The sequence below is a fragment of the Pelobates fuscus genome, chromosome 8 (assembly GCF_036172605.1).
Source record: "Pelobates fuscus isolate aPelFus1 chromosome 8, aPelFus1.pri, whole genome shotgun sequence".
NCBI classification, from domain to species: Eukaryota; Metazoa; Chordata; class Amphibia; order Anura; family Pelobatidae; genus Pelobates; species Pelobates fuscus.
The window spans coordinates 76,224,520-76,252,363 of NC_086324.1; the positions used below are offsets into that span (position 1 = coordinate 76,224,520).

At 39.5% G+C, this 27,844-nt stretch overlaps 1 protein-coding gene across 1 annotated transcript; it reads right to left on the reverse strand.

The window, feature by feature from the left end:
• Positions 1 to 263: 263 nt before the first annotated feature.
• On the reverse strand, positions 264 to 27,009 carry NDUFS1 (NADH:ubiquinone oxidoreductase core subunit S1). The gene is made up of 19 exons (XM_063430078.1): positions 26,871 to 27,009; positions 25,453 to 25,520; positions 23,776 to 23,867; positions 22,853 to 22,960; positions 19,318 to 19,394; positions 14,099 to 14,180; positions 12,749 to 12,879; positions 12,179 to 12,364; positions 10,124 to 10,258; positions 9,104 to 9,218; positions 8,772 to 8,917; positions 8,491 to 8,619; positions 8,034 to 8,163; positions 6,980 to 7,140; positions 6,063 to 6,217; positions 3,711 to 3,886; positions 3,476 to 3,610; positions 3,321 to 3,393; positions 264 to 708 (listed from the first exon to the last, which is right to left on the reverse strand). Exons 2-19 carry the CDS (start codon positions 25,514 to 25,516, stop codon positions 617 to 619), a joined length of 2,187 nt encoding a protein of 728 aa, XP_063286148.1. The 5' UTR covers positions 25,517 to 25,520; positions 26,871 to 27,009; the 3' UTR covers positions 264 to 616.
• Between the last annotated feature and the right edge of the window lie 835 nt (positions 27,010 to 27,844).

Here is a 27,844-nt window from a genome sequence, read left to right on the forward strand (position 1 = left end):
AATCCAAAATTCTGAGGTGCCATGAAGACCTGGCGCCTGGGATTTGTCGAGACTTGTGTTGGCTGGTCTACAGTGCAGATCATAGGACAGGTGTGCCAATCATGACTACTCTTATAGATCTGACAAAACCCCAGGTACCATACAAATATTGCAATATGTATTGAATGGCTTATAAATTGTCAAGAGGAACCTCTTCTGCTAACAAAATCCCTACTCTTTCTTTCCCCCAAAAGCTAAAACTTAAAAATAACACAGACATGGGATTTGTAATAAACTGTTTTAATAAGATTATAAGTAGTTTTTACACACACCATTTTATTTTTGATGCATCATTTGTATTCAGGTGCACATAACCATTAAATATGCTTTCAAACAAGCACAGATGTAAAGCAGCAATCCAGCATTGCTCTAATATAGGTGGTACAGCAAATCCTTGGTACTGCAGCTGATGTGGGCCACCTCTCCCATAATGGCTGTGCATTGATGGAAATGCAGTCTACAAAAGCTGCAGTTACTATGGCTAGCCACCACTGTTCTATAGATCACCCCTTATTTTTTAAAATCAGGCTAGGGTGGACAGAAGCTCACACAGTTTTGAAGAGATTGCAATGACTGTTTAGCAAATGGATGGCTCATCTACAGCTTGTGCTCCTTCGGTTACAGCTTTCACACACTTGGCCATTGTCTGTGATGCCCGGGAGATGGGATCTACAAAATAATTTTAGAATATTTCATTAAAAATTCTCATGCACTACCAAAAAAAAAAAAAAAGAAATTAAAGGGACACTATAGTCACCTGAACAACTTTAGGTTAATGAAGAAGTATTGGTGTATAGAACATGCCCCTGCAGCCTCACTGCTCAATCCTCTGCCATTTAGGAGTTAAATCCCTTTGTTTATGAACCCTAGTCACACCTCCCTGCATGTGACTTGCACAGCCTTCCATAAACACTTCCTGTAAAGAGAGCCCTATTTAGGCTTTCTTTATTGCAAGTTCTGTTTAATTAAGATCTTCTTATCCCCTGCTATGTTAATAGCTTGCTAGACCCTGCAAGAGTCTCCTGTATGTGATTAGAGTTCAATTTAGAGATTGAGATACAATTATTTAAGGTAAATTACATCTGTTTGAAAGTGAAACCAGTTTTTTTTTTCATGCAGGCTCTGTCAATCATAGCCAGGGGAGGTGTGACTAGGGCTGCATAAACAGAAACAAAGTCATTTAACTCCTAAATGACAGTGAATTGAGCAGTGAAATTGCAGGGGAATGATCTATACACTAAAACTGCTTTATTTAGCTAAAGTAATTTAGGTGACTATAGTGTTCCTTTAAATCCATTTTTTGCAGATTAATGGTGTGTATTATGACCCCGCATGGGACAGACACATAATGAGATTTCTAGATGGCAAATAAAAATTTAACAGGGGGAAAAAAACTAAATTAATGAGCAAAGTGTTAAACTATGATGAGATTATGAATGAGACACGATGCACCATCAGCATTACAACACATTGTAGATGTTATGGTGCATTGAGTCTTTGGGTGTCATCTAGTTTTCTGTCAAACCATTTACTGCCTCACCACTCACAGCTCAAAGTTTGGACGGGCAACCAGACATCTAACAATCCAATTTATTGTAGGATGCATAGGGTCCGAGCCTTAGTTGCAGTTGTGTCAAATTGTTTGAAAGTTGACAAAAACTGGGGGACGGTACCAATAGACTCATTGCATCATAACCTCAAATTAGCTACAGTGGTAAAGACGTTTATATAGTGTCACTTTGTTTTTATATTTATAGTCACTTTAAAATAGTTACCCAATTTGTATGATAACATGCACAGATGATGATGTAAGTATACAGCTAGAGATTCTTCAATTTGCCACAACTGATTAAAGGATCACTATAGGGTCAGGAACACAAACATGTATTCCTGACCCTATAGTGCTAAACTCACCATTTAGGTGGCTTGGCCCCCCATATAAAAGTTTAAAACTCACCTTATTTCCAGTGCCGCGCAGGTTCGCCGGCGCTGGCTCCACCTTCTTTGTGATAATCCAATAGAGAGAGCATTAGATTGACTAAAATCGACACAAGGGCAGAGCCAAATGCCGTTTTGGCCAATCAGGAATTCCTCATAGAGATGCATTGAATCAATGTATCTCTATGAGGAAAATTCAGCTTCTCCATGCAGAGCGTGGGGACGCTGAACTGCAGGGCTACTTACTGTGCATCCCTGAGCCCCCCCCCTCCAGTTGCCATCTAAGGAGTGGCCACTTGGAGGTGTCCCTAGGGGCAATGTAAACACTGCCTTTTCTCTGAAAAGGCAGTGTTTACATGAAAATGCCTTAAGGGAGCGATTATACTCTCCAGAACAACTATATTAAGCTGTAGTTGTTCTGGTGACTATTGTGTCCCTTTACCTTATACAAAATACAAAGGTGCCTCTCTCCCCTGGTAAATAAAGGGTTAAAACCACAACGATCGAGTGCTAATGCCCATGTGCGGCAAATGCCACGTGCGCTTTAGACCTCCCCATAGTAAAGCAATGAATTAATGTTTTCCTATAGGGAAAAAAAAAACTGACACTGGAGGTCCTCATGCAGAGCCTGAGGACGTCCAGCATCAGATACTGGACCAAAGGTCCTTTTCAATTCAGGAAGCCCTCTAGTGGCTGTCTGGTAGAGCTTAAGGATTCTCCACTCCATAAATAAATATATAATTAAAAGAATCATTGATTTTACCTCTTGTTTGTCAAACTATGCCCAGACTTAAAATAGAAATTTTTTATCTAGTTATGTTTTCTCAGAACCTGATTCATTCTGCCTTGTAGTCATACAGTTATAGAAAAAGCACCTATATGGCATTGTTGCCAAGAAGGTCTGTGGTTTAAAGAATGTAGAACTACATTTTGAATAGCTAAAAAAAACACTAAAAAAAGAGTTATACAAACCTGTATTTCTAACGCTTTAGTGTGCCAGTCCCTAGGTAGGTTAAAAAAATCAAGGCACCTTGGAACTCAGAAATAGTACCTAAAGGCCACACTTTGTCTCCTTGTGGGTCTGGAGAAAATCAAAAAGCGACATGCAAGCTTACCAATGTAATTATTCTCCCTTCCCTCTCCATGCCATTCACAACTGTTTTGTGGTAAGGATGGAGAGGAGATTGGATGTCTGCAGCTGGTAAACTGGCAGGCTCTGCATAACATGGGAGGCAATATTACAAGAAAAAAAAAACCCAGATTGTGTGGACAGCCACACTGCTTGTTAGATTGTAAAACCCATTAATACAAACAAACAATAAGGTAGATCCAAAGTTACTTACCGGTCATATAGAAATCTTTAATGGTCAGCTGAGCGGCGATCAGAGGATCTATAAGCACTTGCTGGTTAACAAGCTGAAACAAGACACATAAATAAGGCAACATAATGGAGAATATTCCAGGGATGCAAAATATCAATCTGAAATCAATAAAATACCTTTGACAGCTCTGTTGCCTGCTTGAAATAATTTGCTTCTTCTACCTCATCATATCGAACTAAGTTTGGAGAAACTTGTTCCAATCTGTCTCGGACAGCATCGTGATCGTCATATGGGAGGGTGATACCTGCCAACTAGAAAAGATCACACATTTATCAGGACAGTGTTTTAAACAGCTGCACATAAATAAAGAAACCTTTACAAACATTGTATAATTAAAAATATATACAATACCTCTGAAATGGCACGAATAATTTTCCAGTCCTCTCTTGCCAAGCCAGGGGGAGTGACAGCCACAAAGGTTCTCTGGGCCCTGCCTTCTGTGTTAACATAGGTTGCTGGTTTTTCCGTGTAAGCAGCCCCTGGGAGAATAACATCTGCAATAGGTGCTCCTACATCCCCATGATGACCTGGAAAGCAAGTCTGAATTTATATAATCACAATGACAAACCGCAATATAGAGCCAAGAATGTAAGGATTCATAGAAATTTTAACTTAAAAAAGGGAGTTGCCACAATTCGTTATTTTTTTTTTTTTTAAATGTTATTTTACCTTTATTTAAAAGGAGCAGGCTAATAACCTTAACTTCTGCAGCCCATTGTATTGGTTATGGTACTAGGAGGCAATTGTGGCTGTCCCTTGCTTCCACATAAAACTGCTTGTTCATACTTTGATGACATTGATTAGCTGAGCGAGTTAGCCGACACATGTGCAAGGGATCAGGGGACACATTTAAAAGTAACCAGAGAATTACAAATTAACCATAATTACAGGTGATATAATAGGTAATTGTTTATTCAGCGGTTTAGTTTTCAGAGAAGTGATGGTTTCCCTTCACAGGGAGTTTGAAATCTGAAACGCTTGCTTGTAATTATAGAATACATAATGGGACAAATTCCCCCTCTTGACTTTCACATACCAGGACACTTTCACTAGTTTAAAAGAGACACTATAGTCACCAGAACAACTACAGCTTATTGAATTTGTTCTGGTGAGTAGAATCATTACCTTCAGGCTTTTTGCTGTAAACACGGTCTTCTCAGAGAAAATTCAGTGTTTACATTACAGCCTAGTGAGAACTTCACTGGCCACTCCTCAGATGGCTGTTGACATCCTTCCTGGGTCATGGCTGCCTAAAATGCATCCAAACATTCAGTGTCTCCTCCCTCTGCATGCAGACACTGAACTTTCCTCAGAGATACATTGATTCAATTCATCTCTATGAGGAGATGCTGATTGGCCAGAGCTGTGTTTAAATCATGCTGGCTCTGCCCCTTATCTGCCTCTTTGTCAGTGTCAGCCAATCCTATGGGGAAGCATTGTGATTGGATCAGGCTACCACTTCTGATGATGTTAGCAAAAAGCTTGTTTTTCTGAGGCAAACAGCATGCAGAGCTACAGCTTCAGGCTTGAATACAGTAAGATTTTGCTATATTTATGGAGGCATGAGGTGCCCAGGGGGACTAGATGGTGGTTTTAACACTATAGGGTCAGGAATACATGTTTGTGTTCCCGAACCTATAGTGATCCTTTAAGCTGGTAAATTTGAGCTATTTTGGTAAACAAAAGTAAAAAAACAATCAATCAGTCTATGTACTACAATTATATGATAACAAAAGAGCAACTGCTTGTAAACAGGTTACATTATTAAAGGAACACACCATGCAGGGAGCAGTTGATAAAGAAACTTCCAGCAGAAATGGGGAGACCTGTAATACTGTATTTCTCTTTCATAGGTACATGGCACACTTGTCATAGAAATGAATGGAGAGGCACCTAATGTGCAATGCAGCTACTCAAAGCAACTCACACCGATTGATTGAAAGGCTTTGAGTGACTGCCAGATCTTGATTAAGATGAACAGTAGATATTTCTGATCCATGGGAAAACCTCTAAGATGGACATCCAGGGGTGATGGTAGATAGGAAGGTAAATTGACTTAGGAGTGTCTTAGCAAATCAGAGTGTTGTCCATTCCAACAAAACATGTTTATTACATTAAGAAAACTGTAGGATAAATTATGATCTCAGGTAGTCATTTCACAGATTGTTTATGATAAGTCGTGTAAGTTCTAATATCACATAGGTCTTGGTAAACTTATTCAGCAAATATTTAGATATGGACACATTTCTGTTTTTTTTAACACTATGGTTTTCTGCATCTTCACATGGCCTGGAAAGTCTCCTAATATGTGTGAAACAGCCTTGGAAACTAGTCAAATGTAAGCTTACTACAGAACATTCTGTAAACATAAACGGTATTTGATAGTAAGCCACTTGAAAAGGGTTTCCATTATTCAGTAAACCAAAACCATTAAGGGTCAGTAAGGTTTTGTGCAGTCATGATACACTGGGCCACTTGAAGCTGGATAGCAGAAGGCATCACCCTTATTTGCCATCAGGATGGCTCTGCTAAGATGTGATCCTACATATTTAGAAGTCCCATCATGACACTGTATTTGTGACCCAAATTATGATAGCAAGGAATGTGGTCATTGCGTTTGTACAATAGAATATCAGAATTTGATAGATTGCAGTGACACATCTATAAACCTAGAACTCTACAAGCAGTTGATTAGGAAGATACCTTGGTAGATAATGAAGCAGTCTTTTGGCAAATCCTGACGTGTAATAGTGCCTGCATCAGCACCAAGTAGGAACAATACTTTTGGAGGGTTCCTTCGTATAGCATCCACTCCAGGCTTGTAACCAAGATCTAAGGCAGCGACCTGACTTGCAACTCTGAACATATTAAAATAAAATACATATATTACATTTAAAAAAAATCATATTTGTCATGTTTGCACCATAACCTTTACAATGTAACTGAATCAAATTGAGTATTTGAAAGGTGTAAGATCAATTCAGCACATGCATACATATATTCACTCAATATCCAGTACTTCACAGACTGCAATAGGTAAGTGTATTTCCGTGGCATAAATGCTATAATTCATTATGAACTTGCATAACCTGCTAAACTTTACAATGCAATGAATGGCTGCTGACATATGTAGAATGAGTCACACAGATACTGCTTGAATTAAACGTAATCTGACAAACGGTTGTGTGATAATAATAAAAAATAAATAATGGTTCTAAAGCGATTATCTTGACTTGCTTCCAGGTCTCTGGAAAACTAGTCAAATGACTATTCATTGAAGTGCAATCACATACATAACATTATAATGAATTTGCACTCATAAGAGACATAAACTAGACGCAGTGTTCCCCAACCCAGTCCTCATGGACCACCAACAGTCCAGGTTTTTGTCAGTATCTCCATTGGAATAAAACAGGGACACACACAAATCCTGGACTGTTGTGGAACATTGAACTAGAGTATGAATCCTCGGAGTGAAAATTTGCAACAACTTCAGTATTCTTCTACCACTGTGCATACAATTTAACATAATAAAATAATATACTATATGTGGAATAAGCAGGTGTTGGAAATGTTTTTTTTTTGTTTTTTTTTTTTGTACAATAGTAAAGATAACCAACCTGTGCAGAACATTCAGCACTTTCCATTCCTCGCCAACGCCACTGCTAGTCCTTACATTTTGTGCAATGGCAGAAACTGCTGCGTGAATGGCTGCCCCATCTTTGCGCTGCAAGGCATTGCTACCAACAACTACCATGGGCTTCTTGGCTTGTGCAAGAACCTGAGAAGCAAATACCACCATATCAATGGAATCAAGCCTCCAATCACATGAGCCATACGCACCAAAGGACGTGCCAGCATATTTCCCAGTCATGATGTGTTAGTATCACAGCTAAGTACTATGCTTACTATACACCAGAGACTAGAAATCAGTGGGTTCCTGAACTGTTCTAACCAGAGAGAAATGTCCAGGGCACCTAATGCTTTTGCTTATTATTACCTACATCAGCTGCTTATCAATTCCATTTACTTCACTGTAATGGACACATTGCCAGATGAGAAACCCAATGTCAATCAAAAACTTAATTTTTTTTTGTTTGTTTGTTTATAGCCCTGAAGTCAATGTGAGGTGGCCTGTAGCCCACTGATCTAGGAGTAATTTTTTCCTGCATAAAAGCTTCCCCTTATGCAAAAAAAATTAACTTATTTACGTATTTGATAAAAATAAGATCAAAATGTATCCCACTATTAAGGCATGAGCCAGTCTCATCCTCCCATACAGAAACCAACAGCTGACTTTAGATTGGACACTATGTGAGGAGCGTCTGCCGGATGTTAAAGAATCCCTAAATGGGGGGGGGGGGGGGGGGGAGAAAACCAACACACAAGGAATTGTAATGGGAACTGGCCTAGTTAGTTTTGTTCTTAGAGAGTTTCCTTTAAACGTGCATCTTGACCTATTTGTGACCAGCAGGTTTGTGAGACTGTTGTCTATAAACACTAGAGTGTAAATGCAAAGTGATTATTAAGGTTTAATAATGCATGTAGAATTCTAGACCTGTCCATCAAGGTGTCAAACACTAATTCAAAAGTGACTGCCTATTGTAATAATACATGTATTACAGAAAACTTAAAACACATTAGAATGAAATTGAAATAATCATTGTTACACACCTTGCTGAATGGGTGCTTTCCTGATGCAATCTCCTTGAGTATCTGAGGGGACTCTCCCAAATGATCATATGTGTAAGTCAAGTCCACAGCACTTCCAACCACTGCCACCTGCAGGTCATTTTGAAGCCAGCTAAAACGAAACATCAGAGGGGTTTTTTTGGGGGGGAGGGGCATATATTTTGTAGGTTACTGCAAAATAGCACTTGCTTTTTTCAGTCAATCAATATTTAGCATCAGTTTCACTGAAGCCAGCTCCAACCTTTGAATATTTGAACATGTTATTGTATTGTAGTATTATGTTGAAGATACATAAACCAACAGATACAGCAACAGGGCTGTGCCAGACACCAGCCTGAGAAAAAAAAAAAAAAACAACCACTAAACAATTCAACCAGATGTTTCTTGTTTCAGAGTTCTGAGGCAGTGTAACCCAAAGTATATTTTATAAAGTACAAACCTCTTACGAATCCTTGCATTAAACAACGGGGCTTCATAACGTGGGTTTGTCCCAACTAGCAGCAGAAAATCAGCTTCTTCAACACCATTAATTCTTGAATTCAGGAGATAATTTGAACGCAAATCAGTGCTGCAATATGGTAGGGAAAAAAAAGAAATAGTAAACAAACATTTATTATGTTTATTAAAAATTATAGTAAACAAAGTAATTCTAGGAAAGTCTTTAAGAGCATGGATTTTCAATTTCTAATTACATGGATATTCAATACAGTAGAACCATACCCAGCTCCAGTGTTGGGGAACACTTCCTCTGTGCACAAGACATCTGAATTCAGCCTGTTCAACAAGTCTTTAAGCGCAATAAGTGCCTCTGCATCAGCTAGTCCTCCAGCAATAGCAGCAACAGATGAGCCCTGAACATTTTGCAGCTGAAAGGTGTGACAAAATCTAGCATGTTTTTGGTTGAAGATTTACAAAACTTAAGTTTTCGTGTATGCCCATATACTACCAAAATGAGTTTGGCCCACAAATTCATATAAAATTGTCAAGCTTGGATAAGATGAAATCTAACACTTGAGAATACTAGAATTTTTAATGTATAGAGCATGTCTTACCACTCCAGCCACTCGGGCTAGAACATCTTCCCACGTTGCGTTAACCAAATGACCTGTGTCATCTCTGACCATTGGTTGTGTCAGCCTCTGCCGCTTCAAACCATCATAAGAAAATCTGTTCAGTAGAGATACGATGGAATTAGAGTACGCAGGGCAAATTTACAATATCACTTGTGAATAGATTAAATTAAATATTAACGGCTTTTGATATACCTATATTAAAGCTGTAAATAACAATTTAAAATTTAATACATTAAAAAATAAAACAAACAAACACACACACACACACACACACACACTATATGCACCCACTAAGTGAACTCATGCACCCAAATTGGATGCCCGTTTGATATAGGGGGAAGTAAAACACCTTCTTTTGAGATCAGGGTCAAAATGAGCAGTCTTACAGCTGTACAGATATATTTTGAACATCACTACAGTTATAATACAAAGTATGTAGAGAAATGATATACTACCAAAAAACCATAGGTTGTTATGGTGCTTAAAGTCTCTTTGGGGGGAAAAAAGTCAATTTGTTAGCAAGTAAGTAAACTATATATGTGCTCCCTCTTCCAGTTTGCATTCCACCACAAAACTGTACTTTGCTGTAATTTTCTTAGCAGCAAACAATGATCACAACTAAAAACGTGTTTAACTCGTATTTCACATGACTCTGGAACTCTTACAAAATGTCAAACAAGTCAATTCATGATAAAAAGTACATATCCCACAGTATATTATGCGTTTATTCACATGAAAGCATTTTCTTTAAAAGTATGACTTCTGTATTAAACCAAGAAAACAATTCAACCCTAATTCAACATCAAACAGTCAATTCACTCGATTAATGAATTAATAAAAAATTACTAATTGCCCTGTCAAACATAATGTAGTTCAATTAAAAAAGTGATCACTATATGGGAGAAGCATTTATATAAACAGTAGATTTAGCTATTGGTAGAAAATTTAAGGTATAACAAAGAAATAAGAAGAGAGTGTGGTCTTGCCAGTATTTTTTACCTGGTTTTATCAGAGATCCATTCTTCATTGATGTCCTCGTTAATTTTAGGCAGGATTCTCATTACTTCTCCACCTCTTGTGCTTACCACAATGTTACTACCGAGGGCATCCAGAACATCGATGGATTCGGTCTTTCTGTTCAAGGAAAATAGAACACACATAATTACGGATTGTTAATGATTTTTAGTTTTAGCCCAGTGGTTCCCTCCCTGCTTACCTTTGCCTGGGAGGGGGGACATTTCCTGTAATCCTTGGTGGTCCGGTGGGGAAGTCCTGGTGGTCCAAGTGGCGACAATGAACTCTAGCAGCCTCAAGAGCTGCTAGAGTTCACTCTCGCAAGAATCTGGAGCATTGCCGTGGTAACCGCGGCAACATTCTGAGCTTGCGAGAGGAGAACCCAGCGGAGCTGCAGGTCCCTCGGGTCCTCTCTCTCTCTCCTCTTCTGGCTGTCAGCATTATAGTGCTAGCGGGCTGGAAAGGAAGATCTCAGATCTCCCCTCCGGTCCTGCAGAGCCGGCAGGGGAGAGGGATGCACAGTTCCCCGTGCTATGATCATAGCACCGAGAAAACATTTTGCGGCTCCCCTGTGTCCCACACAGTTTTGGAACCCCTAGTTTAGACTATAATTTTAGTATTACTAAAACAGCTTCTGTTGATCATCATGTAACTTCATCAATATAAATCATTGATGATTAACCTATAGCATGGGCCAACTTGCATGACTCAGATTTCTGAGATGCCACTCTGGCTATGCCTGCAAGGTAGGTATCAAACTCGGAGTCTCAATTAAACATGGTGTCCTCAGACATATATTGCATGTAACTTGTCACTGCTGCTTATACAAACTCACAAGGAGCACTGGTGGGGACAGAAAAGAAGAACCACATATGCCAAGGGGAAATTTAATGTGAACTAAAGGAGGAACCTTGAGCAGAGCAGCCAGTACTTACGGAAGTAAAGAAAGTACTTTCATATGTAATAGTGGGATGTGGAGAAGCTTTACTACTATGGGGGAGATAGGTAGAAAAACGGATGTATAATAGGAACTCATATGGTAGGAAAGAAGAGGGCCGATATGATAGATTCAAACAGGATAATTATAGAATGTAAAGGGAGTATACACATTCAAGTATAGAGTAGAGTAAGTACAGAAATTGAAATCTGAGACAGAAAAGAAAGGAGTCTGGGGGGTTATACCAAGCACCATGACCACTTCACTAATTTGAAGTGGTCATGGTACTTGAAGTTTGTATGTGCACAGTTTCAGTTTTCAAAAACTGTATATACAAAGTACATTGCTGCTGGAGGTGGAGTTAGACAGTCTGAAACAAGAGTTTATGGTTGGCTAATGTGAATTCTGTGCATATTAGGCACCTGACATCAGCAAGCATATCATGGAAGAGGGTCAAGCTGCAAGGAGAACCTGGCCTCAGCACCAGATCAAATGTGATCTTTTCCTTTATTCCCCCCTCCCCCCACCCCCCTCCCCCTCAAAGTAAGGTGGGTGACATTTCAGAAACACTATTTCTGGTTGGATTAACCCTTTAACCCCTTAAGGACCAAACTTCTGGAATAAAAAGGAATCATGACATGTCACGTGTCCTTAAGGGGTTAAATGACCATCTAGTGAGCAGGAGACAAATGGCAGGACTGAGGAAGAGGGAAAGAGAACTAAAGTGAATGGGGGGTGAAGTGAATGGGGAACATACTAAGAAAGGAAGTGGAACATGTAGCTTACAGATGAGAGTTACAGAAGGAACAGGAAGCAGGCCACTTAATTAAGATGAAGAGGCCTGGGTGATGTTAATGGTGCCTTACGTAAAAGAAAATCCTTAAGGTATATGTTTACATTTCCACTTGCATGAAGGGACAGATAAATAGGATGGAAAAGAAATGGCAAGAAATTGGAAATATAGATATGGAGAGTGAGGAATTACACAAAGGATGAACAAAAAGGAGTGTAATTTTATGCAGGATACCCTTTAAAATGTTTTATTCTGAAGGCATCACATCTGGAATATATAATGCATTATGCACACATTAAAACATGAATACCTGGTTTCCCAAGGACGAGCTGTGAATGCATATGGTTTGGAGGTTAATGCTCCAACAGGGCAGAGGTCGATGATATTTCCAGAGAGCTCAGACATGAACATTTTCTCAACATAGGTACCAACTTGCATTTCGTTTCCTCTTCCTGTAGTTCCCAGATCATCTACTCCAGCAATCTCAATGGCAAACCTGAAAATTTACAAAATAATACTAAACACATACAGATAGTAAAAATTAGGCACATAACAGTTAAAGGGAACACTAAAGCTCTAGGAATACAAACGTATTTTACACTGCAGGGTTAAAACTAAATGACCACTGCACTCAGGCCACTTAATTGAGATGAAGAGGCCTGGGTGACTTTAGTGGTGCCTTAAGTAAAAGAAAATCCTTAAGGTATATGTTTAAATTACCACTTGCATAATGTTAAAATCCAAATCATATACATTTTGTGTAACCGAAGCAGCTATCAAAGGAAAACCAATTACCTTGCAATTTAAGTGACTAAAAGGCCATTTATTTCAAGAGTGCACAGTTTGAATAAGTATTCACAACCACAAGGAGCTTATTTACCTTATACATCGAGTGCATTGTATACAGCGAGTCATAATAGTTTTGACAAGAGGACCAATGTTCTTGTCCTCCACAGCACGTTTCCCATCTAGGAAACGACTCCGATCACTGCCAAACATCATAGACTGATCCTACAGATGGAAACCAAATAAAAAGGTCAACAACTGGATACAAAAAATTTAATAGGAAACAATTTAAATGAACATTGCAAACCTTTAAAGCACTTTAATGTCTAACAAAGTCTCAACTTTTTCACAGGCTATAAAAGAACCAATTTCAAGAGGATGTACTCTTCAAATGTGGGGGATGGGGTCCCGGCTGTACTCTTACTTTAAAGGATAACAAATCATTTTCAGATAGTCTAAAATCTAAGTTACTACCAAGGCGCATTGATTGATCCCTTGTTTGCTCGGCCCCTATACTTAACAGAGAAGTGAAGCAATGGGTGCCACTTATTAGCCAACAGTGTCAGCTGATGTTCTCATGAGGGAAGGGCCAACAGTTTTCTAAAGGGTTCAGAAAACACTCCAGGATTATAAACAAATTCTGGAGTGTTCCTTTAGCCAGAAAGAATACATTCCGTTTAAACTTCTTTTCACGGATGTCCTGCAGTATCATTCTTGGAAGGATGAAAGTTGGAGATGGCAATGCTAGAAACCAGTAGTTCTAAATGTTATTAAAGATACAGCAGATACACTAACAAACTATCATGCTGGAATAATGTGCATTATGTAAGAAATAAAACAAAACTAAAAATAATAAATTACAGTACTTCAATGGGTGGCTTATAACTTTTTAATATATGTTCTTGTTTTAACTGTCTGAGAAAGATTCTCCATTGAGTACAACACTAAAAGCAGAAAATTATTATAGAACTAAACTAGGTGGTGTATTAGAGAGGCAAAAAGGGGCTGGTATTGACATTTCCAAAATAGTCAGCAATATTCCATATTTTATTCCAACTATCAGATGGATGGAGAGATTAGTGGCACACTAGTAGCGCCTGTTGAATAAAGAGGTGTCTATTAAGGAGATCCTTACATTCTGACAAGTTATGGTTTTCATGCAAATTAACAGGCATTTTATTTAAATTGCTTGTATGGAATCTTTTGCAGTGCGTTTGCAGAGTTATAATATAATGTCCTTTTTAAAATGTTTCCTGGTAATTCGTTCCAATAGATTAGGAAAACAGGATGAGATACCAGTGTAATAAAATACAGCTAACAGCTTGCACACTGCTGCTTTAGATGTCTTCCTCAGAATATTATCCATCAGTATCCCAGTAATCTGTAAATGGAATTTACTGTACATATTTATCAATACAGGATTATATTAAGCTTTTGTGTTTACCTGCAAGTCACACTCTCCCGCTTGGTCACAAATAGGACAATCCAATGGATGGTTTGCCAACAAAAACTCCATTACACCTTCCCTAGTAAACACAACAAATTGAGACGTAACATGTTGTTAAAGTTATATAATTATACAGATGTTCCGGTTTAAAACAGACATCTCATTGGACCATCAAAATATGTATGCTCAAGTTCATATGGTGAAAACTTTTATGCAAAAAGCTTGCTGGTTAGGATTAGGTTGTTATTGCTCAAGAACCCCCACAAATTAAGGAAGTTATACGATACACCAAGACTACAGGATAAAAGTTGAAGGGACAACCAACTGGTCTGGTGTGATGTGCAGGCTAGCTTATATTTATACCAGCAGGGTTATTCACTAAAATAAGAATTCAGGAGAAGGGCTTCTAGTTTGGTTACTTTGACCTTAAATTTGAAATTTAAATTTGAATACTCGCTTTAGTGAATAATCGTGAAGGTGTTTTTTTATTTAGCTTTAGGATTTTTTATATATGTATATATATATATATATATATATATATATATATATATATATATATATATATATATATATATATATACACACACACACACACCGTATATACTCGAGTATAAGCCGACCCGAATATAAGCCGAGGCCCCTAATTTTTCCCCAAAAAACTGGGAAAACTTATTGACTCGAGTATAAGACTAGGGTGGGAAATGCAGCAGCTACTGGTAAATTTCTAAATAAAATTAGATCCTAAAAAAAATATATTAATTGAATATTTATTTACAGTGTGTGTATAATGAATGCAGTGTGTGTGTATGAGTGCAGTGTGTGTATGAGTGCAGTGTGTGTATGAGTGCAGTGTGTGTATGAGTGCAGTGTGTGTATGAGTGCAGTGTGTGTATGAGTGCAGTGTGTGTATGAGTGCAGTGTGTGTATGAGTGCAGTGTGTGTATGAGTGCAGTGTGTGTATGAGTGCAGTGTGTGTATGAGTGCAGTGTGTGTATGAGTGCAGTGTGTGTATGAATGCAGTGTGTGTATGAATGCAGTGTGTGTATGAATGCAGTGTATGAATGAATGCAGTGTATGAATGAATGCAGTGTATGAATGCAGTGTGTGCAGGGCCGGTGCAAGGATATTTGCCCCCCCCATATGTCCTGACCTCCCCTCCTCCTCCCTCAGTGGTCCTTACCTCCCCACCCCCGTGTTCCTTCACCCCCCTCCCCCAGTGGTCCTGACTCACCCCTCCCCTAGTGGTCCTTACCCTCCCCTCCCCTAGTGGTCCTTATCCCCCCCTCCCCTCCCCTAGTGGTCCTTATCCCCCCCTCCCTCCCATAGTGGTCCTTATCCCCCTCCCTCCCATAGTGGTCCTTATCCCCCTCTCCCTCCCATAGTGTTCCTTTTCTCCCCCCCTCCCTCCCATAGTGGTCCTTATCCCACCCCCCTCCCTCCCATAGTGGTCCTTATCCCACCCCCCTCCCTCCGATAGTGGTCCTTATCCCCCCCTCCCTTCCATAGTGGTATAGTGGTCCTTATCCCCCCCCCTCCCTCCCATAGTGGTCCTTATCCCCCCCTCCCTCCCATAGTGGTCCTTATCCCCCCCCCCTCCCTCCCATAGCGGTCCTTATCCCCCCCCCCTCCCTCCCATAGCGGTCCTTATCCCACCCCCTCCCTCCAATAGTGGTCCTTATTCCCCCCTCCCTCCCATAGCGGTCCTTATACCCCCCCCTCCCTCCCATAGTGGTCCTTATCCCACCCCCTCCCTCCCATAGTGCTCCTTATACCCCCCCCCCCCTCCCACAGTGGTCCTTATACCCCCTTTTTTTTATTATTATTTTTATTATTATTAGTATTATTTTGTATTATTATTTCTTATTTTATTTATATTTGTATTTTTTTTTCGTCCCCCCTCCCTGCTTGATACATGGCAGGGAGGGGGGCTCTCCTTCCCTGGTGGTCCAGTGGCAGTTCAGTGGGGGGGAGAGGGGGGCTGGCAGAGCTGTAACTTACCTTTCCTGCAGCTCCTGTCAGCTCTCTCCTCCTCTGCGCCGTCCGTGCAGCTCCTTCTATCAGCTCACACTGTAAGTCTCGCGAGAGCCGCGGCTCTCGCGAGACTTACACTGGGAGCTGACAGAGGTGCTGAACGGACGGCGCGGAGGAGGAGAGAGCTGACAGGAGCTGCAGGAAAGGTAAGTACAGCTCTGCCAGCACCCCTCTCCCCCCAGTCTGTATTATGGCAATGCAAATTGCCATAATACAGACTCTGACTCGAGTATAAGCCGAGTTGGGGTTTTTCAGCCCAAAAAATGGGCTGAAAAACTCGGCTTATACTCTAGTATATACGGTATATATATATATATATATATATATATATATATATATATATATATACACACACACACACACACATATATACATACACACACACACACAATACTCGAAAAATTAGAATATCGTGCAAAAGTTCATTTATTTCAGTAATGCAACGTAAAAGGGGAAACGAATATATGAGATAGACGTATTACATACAAAGCAAGATAGTTCAAGCCGTGATTTGTCATAAGTGCGATGATTATGGCTTACAGTTCATGAAAACCCCAAAGCCACAATCTCAGTAAATTAGAATATTGTGAAAAGGTGCAATATTCTAGGCTCAGTGTCCCACTCTAACTAGCTAAGTAAGCCATAACACCTGCAAAGGGTTTCTGAGCCTTTAAATGGTCTCTCAGTCTGGCTCAGTAGGAATCACAATCATGGGGAAGACTGCTGACCTGCCAGTTGTGCAGAAAACCATCACTGAAACTCCCCATAAGGAGGGAAAGCCTCAAAAGGGAATTGCGAAGGAAGTTGGATGCTCCCAAAGTGCTGTATCAAATCACATTAATAGAAAGTTATGTGGAAGGGAAAAGTGTTGAAGAAAAAGGTGCACAAGCAGCAGGGATCACCGCAACCTGGAGAGGATTGTCAGGAAAAGGCCATTCAAAAGTGTTGGGGACTTTCACAAGGAGTGGACTGAGGCTGGAGTCAGTGCATCAAGAGCCACCACACACAGACGGATCCTGGACATGGGCTTCAGATGTCGTATTCGGCTTGTCAAGCCGCTCCTGAACAACAAACAACGTCAGAAGCGTCTTACCTGGGCTAAAGAAAAACAGACCTGGTCTTTTGCTCAGTGGTCCAAAGTCCTCTTTTCTGATGAGAGCAACTTTTGCATCTCATTTGGAAACCAAGGATCCAGAGTTTGGAGAGGCACACACTGCAAGATGCTTAAAGGGACACTACAGTCACCTGAACAACTTTAGCTTAAATACCTAGTTTTAGTGTATAGAACTTGCTCCTGCAGCCTCACTGCTCAATCCTCTGCCATTTAGGAGTTAAATCCCTTTGTGTATGAACCCTAGTCACACCTCCCTGCATGTGACTTGCACAGCCTTCTATAAACACTTCCTGTAAAGAGAGCCCTATTTAGGCTCTCTTTATTGCAAGTTCTGTTTAATTAAGATTGTCTTATCCCCTTATACACTAAAACTGCTTTATTTAGCTAAGGTAATTTAGGTGACTATAGTGTTCCTTTAAAGTCCAGTGTGAAGTTTCCACAGTCTGTGTTGATTTGGGAAGCCATGTCATCTGCTGGTGTTGTTCCACTGTGCTTCATTAAGTCCAGGGTCAACGCAGCCGTCTACCAGGAGATTTTGGAGCACTTCATGCTTCCTTCCTCAGATGAGCTTTATGGGGATGCTGACTTCATTTTCCAGCAGGACTTGGCACCTGCCCACACTGCCAAAAGCACCAAAGCCTGGTTCAATAACCGTAGGATTACTGTGCTTGATTGGCCAGCAAACTCACCTGACCTGAACCCCATAAAGAATCAATGAGGCATTGCTAAGAGAAAGATGAGAGACATGAGGCCGAACAATGCAGAAGAGCTGAAGGCCGCTATTGAAGCATCCTGGTCTTCCATAACACCTCAGCAGAGCCACAGGCTGATAGCTTCCATGCTACGCCGCATTGAGGCAATAATTGCTGCAAAAGGGGCCCAAACCAAGTACTGAGTGCATATGCATGCTTATACTTTTCAGAGGTCCGATTTTTGTTCTATGTACACTCCTTGTTTTATTGATTGCAGGTAATATTCCAATTTACTGAGATTGTGGATTTGGGGTTTTCATAAACTGTAAGCCATAATCATCGCACTTATGACAAATCACAGCTTGAACTATCTTGCTTTGCATGTAATGCGGATATCTCATATATTAGTTTCCCCTTTTACATTGCATTACTAAAATAAATGAACTTTTGCATGATATTCTAATTTTTCGAGTTATATATATATATACATATATATATATATATATATATATATATATATATATAATACTCGAAAAATTAGAATATCATGCAAAAGTTCATTTATTTCTCAAGGTCCTTGAGAAAGACCCAAATTAGTTGAAATGTCGGCTAATTTTTGATGTAATACCTATTGGAATAAATTACCCTTTTTTCACTTATTAAGTCCTCAGAGTGCATCGATAGATAGATAGATAGATAGATAGATAGATAGAGTTATATTGGCTTTGCTCCATAAACCACCTTTTCATTGCCTCCTTTTCAAACTGTTGTTTTTCCACTTCTGTTTATGTACTGCTGTACATAAAATCTACAGGGGAAAGCTGACATATGAATTACAGCTAAGAAACACTCTTCCCGTGCCCATAAAGTACTCATTTAGCAGTGTTATAGAAAGTCAAGTGACCCAAGTAATTTCTTGGTTGGTTATGATCACACTGCAGAAGCTGTAAAGTCTGGAAATTAGCAGCAACATCCACGGGTGAGTGCCCTTTTTTATTGTTTTTAAGTTTATTATAAAAGTATAGTTAAGTCCAGCATGAAGAACCTACTTTACCAGCTATAGCTTGGAATTCACTACTAAGACTGAGTTAAGACACCTAAGCATATATTTGTTTATGGAACTGCACAAATCCTCACAACTCTAAATAGAATGACGGTTAGTCAGTGCAAATATATAATAGAATCCAGCCCTTTGAGTGGACAAACGTGCAGATGAGCAAGTCACTTTCAGGCAGCAGTACATTTAACATATGCATGGTGCTGTGTAAGCATAATTTAGAAACAAGAAGTATGCCACTAAAATGTAAACCACAAAAAAGATATTAACACCCACACATTAGTCACCACCATAGGGTCTTATTTTTGAAAAACCCACTTACCTTGCTTTCTTGGTCTTTTCAGAGTTTGTCAGGATATTCCAGCCCTTCATTACTGGCATTGCACAAGCAGCTACAGGCTGAGAATATATAAAGAACAACCCATAAGTGAAAATGTCATTACAAAATGATAACCTATACAGCATATTTCTCCTCCCTTTAAGAGGTATTAAGAAAAAAATTCAAATTGCAGATCTATTTTATTACTTCGGAAACTCTGAATTGTATATACATACAATCTAGGTAGCATGTCTTGCAATGCATGATTATCCAATTTGAGGATGAAAAAAAAAAAAAAAAATTCTAGTAGGTTTGTGTATTTGTTGCACTCTTTCTTAAAAGGACCACTCTAGGCACCCAGACCACTTCAGCTTAATGAAGTGGTCTGGGTGCCAGGTCCAGCTAGGGTTAACCCATTTTTTTTTTATAAACATAGCAGTTTCAGAGAAACTGCTATGTTTATAAATGGGTTAAGCCTTCCCCCAAAGCCTCTAGTGGCTGTCTCACTGACAGCCACTAGAGGCGCTTGCGTGATTCTCACTGTGAAAATCACAGTGAGAGCACGCAAGCGTCCATAGGAAATCATTGTAAATGCTTTCCTATGCGACCGGCTGAATGCGCGCGCAGCTCTTGCCGCGCGTGCGCATTCAGCCGACGGGGTGGAACGGTGGAGGATCGGAGGCAGAGAGCTCCCCGCCCAGCGCTGGAAAAAGGTAAGTTTTACCCCTTTTCCCCTTTCCAGAGCCGGGCGGGAGGGGGACCCTGTGGGTGGGGGCACCCTCAGGGCACTATAGTGCCAGGAAAACGAGTATGTTTTCCTGGCACTATAGTGGTCCTTTAAACAAATGGAATTGTCTGGCATAGAACCCATTTGTTGAAAAAATGATAGTGTGTTCACCTCAGGTAGATTTCACACAACTGCCCTGCAATTCTATAACTAAAGAATAATAAAGTGAGGACTATCAAAAAAGATGCAAATAGGTGTGTTAGTTGGCACTTAATGCTTAAAGGACCACTATAGTACCAGGAAAACATACTAGTTTTCCTGGCACTATAGTGCCCTGAGGGTGCCCCACCCTCAGGGACCCCCTCCCGCCGGGCTCTGGAGAGAGGAAGGGGTTAAACACTTACCTTTCTCCAGCGCCGGGCAGGGAGCTTTCCTCCTCCTCTCCTCCTTCCTCGCGACGTCATCGGCTGAATGCGCATGCACGGCAGGAGCCGCGCACGCATTCAGTCAGTCCATAGGAAAGCATTCTCTATGAGACAGCCACTAGAGGCTCTGGAGGCTGGATTTACCCTCAGTATAAACATAGCAGTTTCTCTGAAACTGCTATGTTTATTAAAAAAAAAAAGGGTTAATCCTAGAGGGACCAGGCACCCAGACCACTTCATTAAGCTGAAGTGGTCTGGGTGCCTAGAGTGGTCCTTTAATATGAATATTATGTTATGATAAACATGGGCAGCTGAAAAACACTCTAGTAGATACTCCATTAACAGTTAGCGGTCAAAGGGACGTGCATCCCTTCTTAGACAGTTGTTGCCTTTTGAATGCTATAGTGTCCCTCTCCTAGCTCTAACTAAGTCCTTCCCCCACCCCCACCCCCATCTTTGGAGAAAAATACATTTAAAAAAAAAAAAAAAAAAGAAGAAGTTTACTTACCCAATTCCAGCGCTAAAGCTAGGGTAAAATCCAGGAACATTGAGTACCTAATGCGCACATATTGAAACTTTCCCATAGGAAAACACTGAATCAATGCTTTTCTATGTTGCTGTGGAAGCTCCTCTAGCGGCAGTGTGATGGCCAGTAGAGGAGGAGTTAACCCTGCAATGTAAACATTTCAGTATCTCAAAAGTGGGCAATGACCCAGTCTTGTCCAAGTGAAAAATAAATAAATAAAAATGCATTTTTAGGCTAGACCTTCCCTTTAATGGTATTGTGATGGAAGAGACAAAAATCCACTTAGCAACATTCCATAAATCTAGTGGAAACAATTTCAAGAATGGGGGCTATAGTAGTTCCATACTAAAGGAAAACTCGATTTTTTTTTTTTTTTTTTTTAAATCAGATTTACTCATTTTATTTTAAATCTATGGTTTTCTACACTACAGGACAAAAAAAAATAAAAAAAAAATGTATTTACAGAAACATTTCCTTAGCACTAGGGAGAAAGAAAAGCATGTCAGCAACATACTTATTAATGGAGCAACAGAGTAATCAACCCAATCTTCCTCCGAGTAAATAAAAGTGTCATATTAAAGGACCACTCTAGGCACCCAGACCACTTCAGCTTAATTAAGTGGTCTGGGTGCCAGGTCCAGCTAGGTTTAACCCTTTTTTATATAAAGATAGCAGTTTCAGAGAAACTGCTATGTTTATATAAGGGTTAAGCCAGCCTCTAAATCCTCTAGTGGCTGTCTCACTGACAGCCGCTATAGGCGCTTGCGTGATTCTCACTGTGAAAATCACAGTGAGAGCACGCAAGCGTCCATAGGAAAGCATTGTAAATGCTTTCCTATGAGACCGGCTGAATGCGCGCGCAGCTCTTGCCGCGCGTGCCCATTCAGCCGAATGGGAGGAGAGGAGGAGGATTGGAGGAGAAGAGCACCCCGCACGGCGCTGGAATAAAGGTAAGTTTTAACCCTTTCCTCTCCCCAGAGCCGGGCGGGAGGGGGTCCCTGAGGGTGGGGGCATCCTCAGGGCACTATAGTGCCAGGAAAACGAGTATGTTTTCCTGGCACTATAGTGGTCCTTTAAGCTTGGTTCAAATAATGACTAAACATAGAACGTGACGGCAGATAAGAACCATTCCGCCCAATTTTCTAAATACTTTCATTAGTCCTTGGCCTTATCTTTTAGCTAGAATAGCCTTATGCCTATCCCACGCATGCTTAAACTCCTTTACTGTGTTAACCTCTACCACTTCAGCTAAAAGGCTATTCCATGCATCCACTACCCTCTCAGTAAAGTAATAATTCCTGATATTTTTAGACCTTTGCCCCTCTAATTTAAGACTATGTCCTCTTGTTGTGATAGTTTTTCTTCTTTTAAATATGGTCTCCTCCTTTACTGTGTTGATTCACTAGTGATCCTTTCAGCACACACCTTGCTTCTTCAGTGTTTAGATCAAAGCAACTGTGGAATGGTGCTGCACTGAGAAGAAACAGAGTCTCTTTTGTCATTTAAAGTTTATTAACAAATATCCATAGACAGGACAACCGTAAGATCATCTGCATAATACAGCAATATGTCAAGTCGATCATGGGCATTTCAAAGCAATAAGATATCCAATAAGCTAATAACTTGGACATTGATATGTCAGCAACACATGAGCCTACAGAGAACACGGAGATTGGAGATAAGGAGAGCAATAAACGTAACGTAATGGTTTTATGACAAAGGAATATTTATGTGAGAATAAAACAAAGCAGACTCAAAATTATTGGTATCTTAATGTCACTTAGTTATTTTGTTTGTATTTTCTTTTTAAGTTCAATAGTTCATTCATAAAACAACTCCATAAAGAGACAGAATACCGACCTTTGGAGCTTTCTCAATTTCCACAAGACACATGCGGCAGTTTCCAGCAACTGACAAACGGTCATGGTAGCAGAAGCGAGGAATCTGCACGCCTACTTTTTCACAGGCCTAGAAAAATAGTAGGAGTACCATTATTCACAAAGAAAATACATATATAAACTTTAACTGCACACATGGCAATAAAAAAGAAACATAATATAGTGAAATTGGATCTATAAAATGTTGGAATAGCCAGCAGTACTCCAATAATCAAACAGGGGACTGGGGTTGCAGCCAGTGCTTCCTCTAGGGTAAGTCAATAGAAAGCAGAAAAATAAAAAAAAAATAAAAAAATAACAGTATATAGAACAGCATTAGATACAGATAAAGAGAAAGAAAAATATCCAGCAATATACAATGGCCCCTGCAATTCACCCCTGCATATTGCGCCTTAGGGCTCATACCAATGGATACCATGATCGAATGCTATTTATCATAAGGCAAGGTAAACCTAGCAGTTGAGGACTACATTTCTCATAGCGGCCATTGGTTGGATGAGCAACCTTAAAAACAGTCCATAACAGCCAATTGCCTGATATCACACATTTGCCTTACAAATAACTTTATGCTACAAATTAGAACATTGTAGTTGTTCTGCATAAAAATGTTCCCACAACTTCCCAGTGGTGGCTGTAACTCAACATTTGGTCAAACTCAAATATGGAATAATAGAAGCTGTAATTCTACAATTAATGGAGTGTAATAAATTGTCTAGCCCTCATGTAACCTGTGTCTGTTTAGAAAACTAGCTGTCACTTCCTTGTAGTTTTAGATTTTGCTAAAATTATTTCAAAATTCTCTACAGTTTATTTTCATTAAAATACTTTGCCAAGCATATGACAAACCTTGGTTTAACATTTCTTTTTAAAAACATGTTTCATTACCTGTAGCACTGTGGTGCCTGGTTCCACCAGCACTGGTTTGCTATCCACAAACACTTCAACCAAGTTACTTGCAGCTGTTGATGTTGTTCGTACTAAAAAAAAAAAAAAAAAAAACACAAACATAATTGCATTAGAATTGTAATGAGAGCTATAGAAAATATCAGGTGTTTATGCAACAAAGCATAAGCACATATCTCAAAAGATTTATTTATGAACAGGTTTAAAATTCTTACACAGTTTGTTAAACTAAGAGTCTGCAATGACTGTGCTGGAGCCACAAAAAAAATTAAATAAAAATAATATCACAGAAAAAAAAAATATGAATAAAAAAAGAAAAGTGGCATTCCTAGTATCTACGGACAGCACACATGCCTGATAGCTGGAACATGTTCTACCCTACTAAGAAACATAAGCAACTATGGTCTGTTATATTTTTCTTTTGGCCCCCAGTCTCAATATAGCTCCCCTCCCCGCCAACCAATGATCCAAGAGTAGTGCAACTTAACTTTTCCCACACTGTGCCAGTACCACTAGGACTTTTTTCATGGCACCGCTATCTTTGTGTTTCTAATATAGCGGCGTAGAATTCTACGCCCTGCCCTTCCTTGGGCATACGCGTCAAATGAGACAACACACACTACCAGTGACCCGCCCTAGTATATACTTTTTCTCATGTATAAAAGTATGAAAAACCTAATAATTAGTCTATAAGGCTTGTATAAAATTTAAAATGTGCAAATAGAATTAAAAAAAAAAAAAAATGAAAAAGATTTTATCTTTATCTATTATCTTTTTCAATATTTTTTTTTTTTTATTCTATTTGCACAAATTAGCGATATAATTGTTTATTTAAGGATATTGGTTTATTTAGATTTTATTGATGCCATATAACTTTCTTCGCTCTCTTCTTCATAATTGACTTTGTTTAGCCAGCTCCCCGCATGTGACCTACCCTTTTCCTGTAAAAAGATATCTAATTCAAGGATATACTCTTTCAATGTAGGGTAATAACTACTTGATCCAAGGATAAATCTGACTGCCATTCTGGGTTCAAGAAGGAATTTTTTTCCTAGCTTGTTGCAAAATTGTGCTTCAAACTGGGGTTTTTTGCCTTCTTTTGGATTAACAGCAAAAAAACAAATGTGAGGAAGGCTGAACTTGATGGACGCAAGTCTCTTTTCAGCTATGTAACTATGTAATGTTTAAACTTCCTTTATTGCACATGCTGTTTAATTTAAAATGTATTATCGCCTGCCCTGTTAATAACCTGCTAGAGCCTGTAGGATCATCCTGCGTGTGATTAATGTGCAATTAGCAGAGCAAGAACAAAACACTTCTAAAGTAAACACACTGCACTGATAAAAAAAAATTAAACCTTATTTTCATGCAAGCTGTATGAGTCATTGATAATGAAACTTTTTTTTATGGAGGCTGTGAGATTTACAGCCAGGGGAGGTGTGGCTAGGGCTTCATAAACAAAAGTGATTTCACTCCTGAATGGCAAACAATTGAGCAGTGAGCCTGCAGGTGCATCATCTATATACTAAAACTGCTTCATTAAGCTAAAGTTGTTTTGGTGCTTAGAGTATCCCTTTCATTTTAAAATTCAAGTGGAATTCTCACTTTACCGAATAATCCTGATTTAAATAAACTTGGATAACTGTAGCATACACTTACCATTATTTTTTGAAGCCTGGGCTACATTCGTTATAACCCTGCAGACAACAGGTAGTCGCAGCATGGTGCTAGAAAAAAAAAAAGTGTTACACAAACACATTAAACATGAACAAAAAAAAAATACAATACGTTTGTCTCACAGAAGAGAATACATATATATATATATATATATATATACATACACATATACACACACACACACACACACACACATTTTAATCCTTAAAGGGATACTGTAGTGCCAGGAATACAAAACTGTATTCCTGGCACTACCGATCCCTCTGCCTCCCCCATCCCTCGCGCCCCCCTTTATTTACTTACCTTAACCCAGCGCCGATGTCCCTCTGCACTGGGTCAAAGCTCCGACACGTCCTCCGTCACGCAACAAGCAGGGTCTAATACGCATGTATCAATGCTTTCCTATGGGGAAAAAATCTGATGCTGGAGGTCCTTGTGCAAAGAGTGAGGACGTCCAGTTACGATTCCGGAAGCCGTCTAGAGGCTGTCTGGTAGACAGCTACTGTGGGCAGATTTAGAGCGGCAATGTAAAAATTGCAGTTCTCTGGAACTGCAATGTTTAACACTGCAGCACTAGGTGCAAAAGCGACACAGCACCCAGACCACTTCAATTAGCTATAGTGGCCTACAGTGTCCCTTTAATTTGAAATAAACTTAATAGATCTTCTAGTATAAATTTACCAGAAATAAATACAAATCAAACACGATATGTAAAAGGGATCATAGTATGAACTTACCAACTTCTATTAGACTTTATATATACACACACATTTTGTAAAGCACTGCGGAATAAGTAGTCATTATATAAATGCCAAAAAGTAGTAATAATAAAATAATAATACACACACACACAAAAATAAATATTGATGGAGTATTTTAAATAGGCATATGTGAAAATAAAGAAAAAATTTAAAAAAAAATGTAAAAGCATTTTATTCTGTTTAACCCCTTAAGGACCAAACTTCTGGAATAAAAAGGAATCATGACAGGTCATGTGTCCTTAAGGGATTAAAGGGTTAATCAGTTATCCAGAATTTTAATTTTTTATGCCCATTTTCAAAGGATACAAAAAGTAAACATGAGGATTTCACCATCCTGTATTCCCTTAAACACCATTTCAATGCAGTTATTTTTAATGAAAATAATTATTTAGATGTATAAACCAGCAGCTATGGAGATTGTATCCTTGAATCGTGTAACTATATAATGAATAGCCAGCTCCTGTCTGTGATAATAGAGACAGGCTAGGGATAAGAAGCAGTACCCAGTAGGACCTGTCAAGGGCATGAGAGTGACCCAGCAACACAAATCAAGAGTTACCAGCCGCGGCCCTCATTGAAGAGCATAGATACATATACATTAACAGTCTGCAGATAACACCCCGAGTTCTCCCCACTTACTCTGCTGGCTGCCTCTCGGGGCACTACGGCTACTCGGCCTTCTAAACCACAGCAGCGTTGGCTGGACAGTAGGCTAATATGGCGGACTCGGCAATTTCCGGAGAAGGTGACGGAACGAACTCGGGAGTTTACGATCCACTTGAAGAGATACCTCGGCTATTTCCGAAACCATCGACGGCGAACGCTCGTGACGTACAAAAGTCGCGCACTGTCATCCTTTAAGAAACCTGTAAACAAAAGTAAACGCCATGTTTTTTATGGGCACATTTTATTTTATTTGCCATTTTAATAGCTGAAGCTAAATTTTAATAATCAGCAATGATACAACGGTCCATGTGAATAAAGAGGAATTCGCTGCTACATGTAGATCTATCATCATGAACCTCCCATTTTGAACTAGAACAGTGCCTCTTATTGACACAGACCTATTTCTAAACACATTTATTTTAATATAAAGATACATTACTGTGTGTATTATTGCTATGGAGCTCTGTTATACAATCAGACACACTAACACCATGGAGCTCCTAGAATTACAATAGAATAAAGAGACAGAGGGATTTGTGTCCAAAAATAGGAAGGTATGATCTAGTTTCTGTACGTAACGTGCTGAGGAAATGATTTTCATGGTAAGATTTGCACAGTCACCATGCTTTTCAGGCATAAACCTTGTTTCCCAAAAGAGAGAGCAGAACCACAGACTGCGCAACATGGGCTATCCAAGTCCTCCCAGGAAGAGACCCTGGTTCAGTCATAAGTGGCACAAAACCCTGTGAACTAGAATATGAGTACTATCAGTTTACAGAGCAGTTCTACTCATCCTATGCCTAGGTTTTCAAAAATAGTGCACAGAGGGACTTTTTATTTCCTTTCCTGTTCTGTGGTGGAATCTCGGTAAAAATAAATTTAGTAGGCCGAGATTACCACGTGGCATGTGTACGTGCATATGCTGACGTATCGATCAGTTGGTTGCA